Source organism: Babylonia areolata, chromosome 13, assembly GCF_041734735.1.
Source record: "Babylonia areolata isolate BAREFJ2019XMU chromosome 13, ASM4173473v1, whole genome shotgun sequence".
In the NCBI taxonomy this organism is placed as follows: Eukaryota; Metazoa; Mollusca; class Gastropoda; order Neogastropoda; family Buccinidae; genus Babylonia; species Babylonia areolata.
In genome coordinates this window covers 38466067-38468566 of record NC_134888.1, presented here as the reverse complement: position 1 = coordinate 38468566, position 2500 = coordinate 38466067, and the positions used below count along the sequence as shown (strand labels likewise).

At 58.9% G+C, this 2500-nt stretch overlaps 1 protein-coding gene across 4 annotated transcripts in view; it reads right to left on the bottom strand.

Annotated features, from left to right (window-relative positions):
• LOC143289262 (uncharacterized) overlaps nt 1–2500 on the bottom strand; it is a 237777-nt gene that overhangs the window by 58848 nt on the left and 176429 nt on the right. For all 4 annotated transcript variants that reach the window (XM_076598257.1, XM_076598255.1, XM_076598256.1 and 1 more), the window contains one exon: nt 907–2377. In XM_076598257.1, coding sequence (XP_076454372.1) covers nt 907–2377 — 1471 coding nt within the window. The remainder of the gene's footprint in view (nt 1–906; nt 2378–2500) is intronic.

Here is a 2500-nt window from a genome sequence, read left to right as displayed (position 1 = left end):
TCCATTCCCACCCTCTCTCTCCCTTTCTCTCCCCTCTCAAACCTCTTCCCCCATACCCTCCTCGCTCTCCCAGTGTCACAGGCGATGACAAACTGAAAATGGGGTGTGCCGTGGAAGGGAGACAACTACTCTATTTCGCCCGGTCACTTTGTTTTGGGGGAACATTTACCGTTCCTTAACCTGGTGAACAAAGGTATGTTGACATTCATTTTTGCCAGTCATGGTTATATCTATCATACAATCCAATATAAAACTGTGGGGAGGCGGGAGCGGGGAGGAAGAAGAAAACTTTGCCCCCCAAATCAGTTGAAATCATTAACTCAAAACGCTCATTCAATCAACTAAAAACAGAAATGAAACCGCGTGCGGTGATAAATACAGCGCCGGAATGTGTGTCAGTGTGTGTGTTGTGTGTGTGTGTGTGTGTGTGTTGATTTCGATTTTTTTTTCTCTCTTTCGCTACTGCACAAATCACACACATACATATACACATACACACACTCACGCACAAACACAAACACTCATACACGCACGCGCTTACATATATACGTACGTACACACACACACACACACACACTCATACATATACACTCACACACACACGCGCGCACACCAACATCGTCCGTCCTCCTCACACACACACACACACACTCTCTCTCTCTCTCTCACCCTAGACACACTCCCACACATACTAACACACACACACATACACAAACACACACACACACATAGACACTAACACCCTCCATCCCCCCACACACCCACCTACCCACACAAACAAACCCAATCCACCCACCCACCCAGCACCACCACAACCACCACCACCACCATCACCATCAACACCCCAGACAGGACAAGGGACAACAGACGATGCCCCCCCCCCCCCCACCCACCCACTCCACTCACCTCCAGCCTGTTCCTCTCGTCCTCAGCAGCCAGCTGCAGCTGCCTCTCCAGGAGCTCCCAGTTCATGGTGGGCAGGCTGCTGTCCATGGTGAACACCTCGAAGTCACCACCGCCCCCACTGCCCTCCATCACCGCGACGGGCTGGGACAGCGGCCTCTCGGGGCCCGAACCTGAACCCTGTCCGCCGGACCCCTGTAGTCCTCCTCCTCCTGCTCCTGCTGCGAGGTCCCTAGAGGGGGTCCCGCCGTGGTGGCTGTTCCTCTTGGCGCTGCCCTCCCTGCCCCGGCTCCTCAGACTCCGGCGGGCCGAGATGTCTCTCATCATCACGGCCGCTGCCGCCGCGGAGCTGGGTAAAGGAGGAGCCGCGACACCACCACCACCACCACTCCCGCCTCGCGGGGGTGGTCTCCCACGGTCAGGGATCTGATGATGATGGTGGTTATTATCCATGGCGGAGGATGGGTCCCCCAACACGCCTTGTTGCTGCTCCGAGAGGACAGCGGCGTCGGAGACCTTGTCCAAGGACAGCGAGGAGGCGGACCTGGAGGAGTAGCCGCTCTGGCTGAGGTGGAAGTCGATGGGGCAGGCGTCGGCGTTGACCCGCTTCAGCTGCGCGAACTCCTGCGCCAGGGACAGGTAGTTGAGCTTGCGCAGCCGCCGGTTGTAGTCGTCGTCTGACTCGCCGGGCTGGCGCTGGAGAGAGTCGGCGGCGGTGAGGTCTCCGTCGAGAGAGGAGGTCAGGCTGGTGGTGCTGTGGAGGAGGAGGAGGAGGTGAGGGTCTGTGGTGGTGGCGGCGGTCCCGGGGGCCTGGAAGTCCGGGGTGTAGTTCTTGAGCTGCTCCCTGTCCACCAGCTCCAGGTCCTTCTCCAGCTCCCTCAGGGGCCCGGCGCCCAGCTCGGAGTAGTCCGAGGCCAGGGACTCGCACTCGCTGTCCTGCAGGCTCTTCAGCAGCACCGGCGGGAACGGCGCGGAGACGGCGGAGACAGGGCGCACGTGCTGCTGCTGATGAGGCAACTGTGAAGAGCAGCAGAAGGAGGAGGAGAAGGAGGACAACCTTGACCCGATTTCTCCGCCACCGCACTCCTCTTCCGCTTCCGCTTCGACCGTCGCTTCCACAAGTGCTGCCGCCGCTGCTGCTGAGTTCTGGTTCTCTTCAGGGGTGGACAACGTCATTGTCTGCACGGCGCTTTCCGTTTCGCTGTCCTCGCCATCATCGTCGTCAACGTCGTCATCGTCTACGATGTGGATGTCGTCGAGGTTGATGACGCGGTCGATGACGAGGATGTCATCATCGTTTTCGTCGCCCGGGGGAGCTGTCTTGTGGTGGTGGTGGTGGCGGTAGTTGTGGTGGTGGTGGTGGGGATGGGTGGTGGTGGTGACGCTGTGTGTGGAGGGGGGCCGCGGGGTGGTGGAAGGAGGGTGGGGGGTCTGCTGCTTCCGGTCCCGGTGAGCGCGCCAGGCTCGCTGGATGCTGCACGGACATACGCACGCGTGCGCACACACACACATACACACACACACAGAGACACACACGCGCACACACGCACACACATGCATACACGATGTAAAATTTATGGGTGACAATTCAATTTCA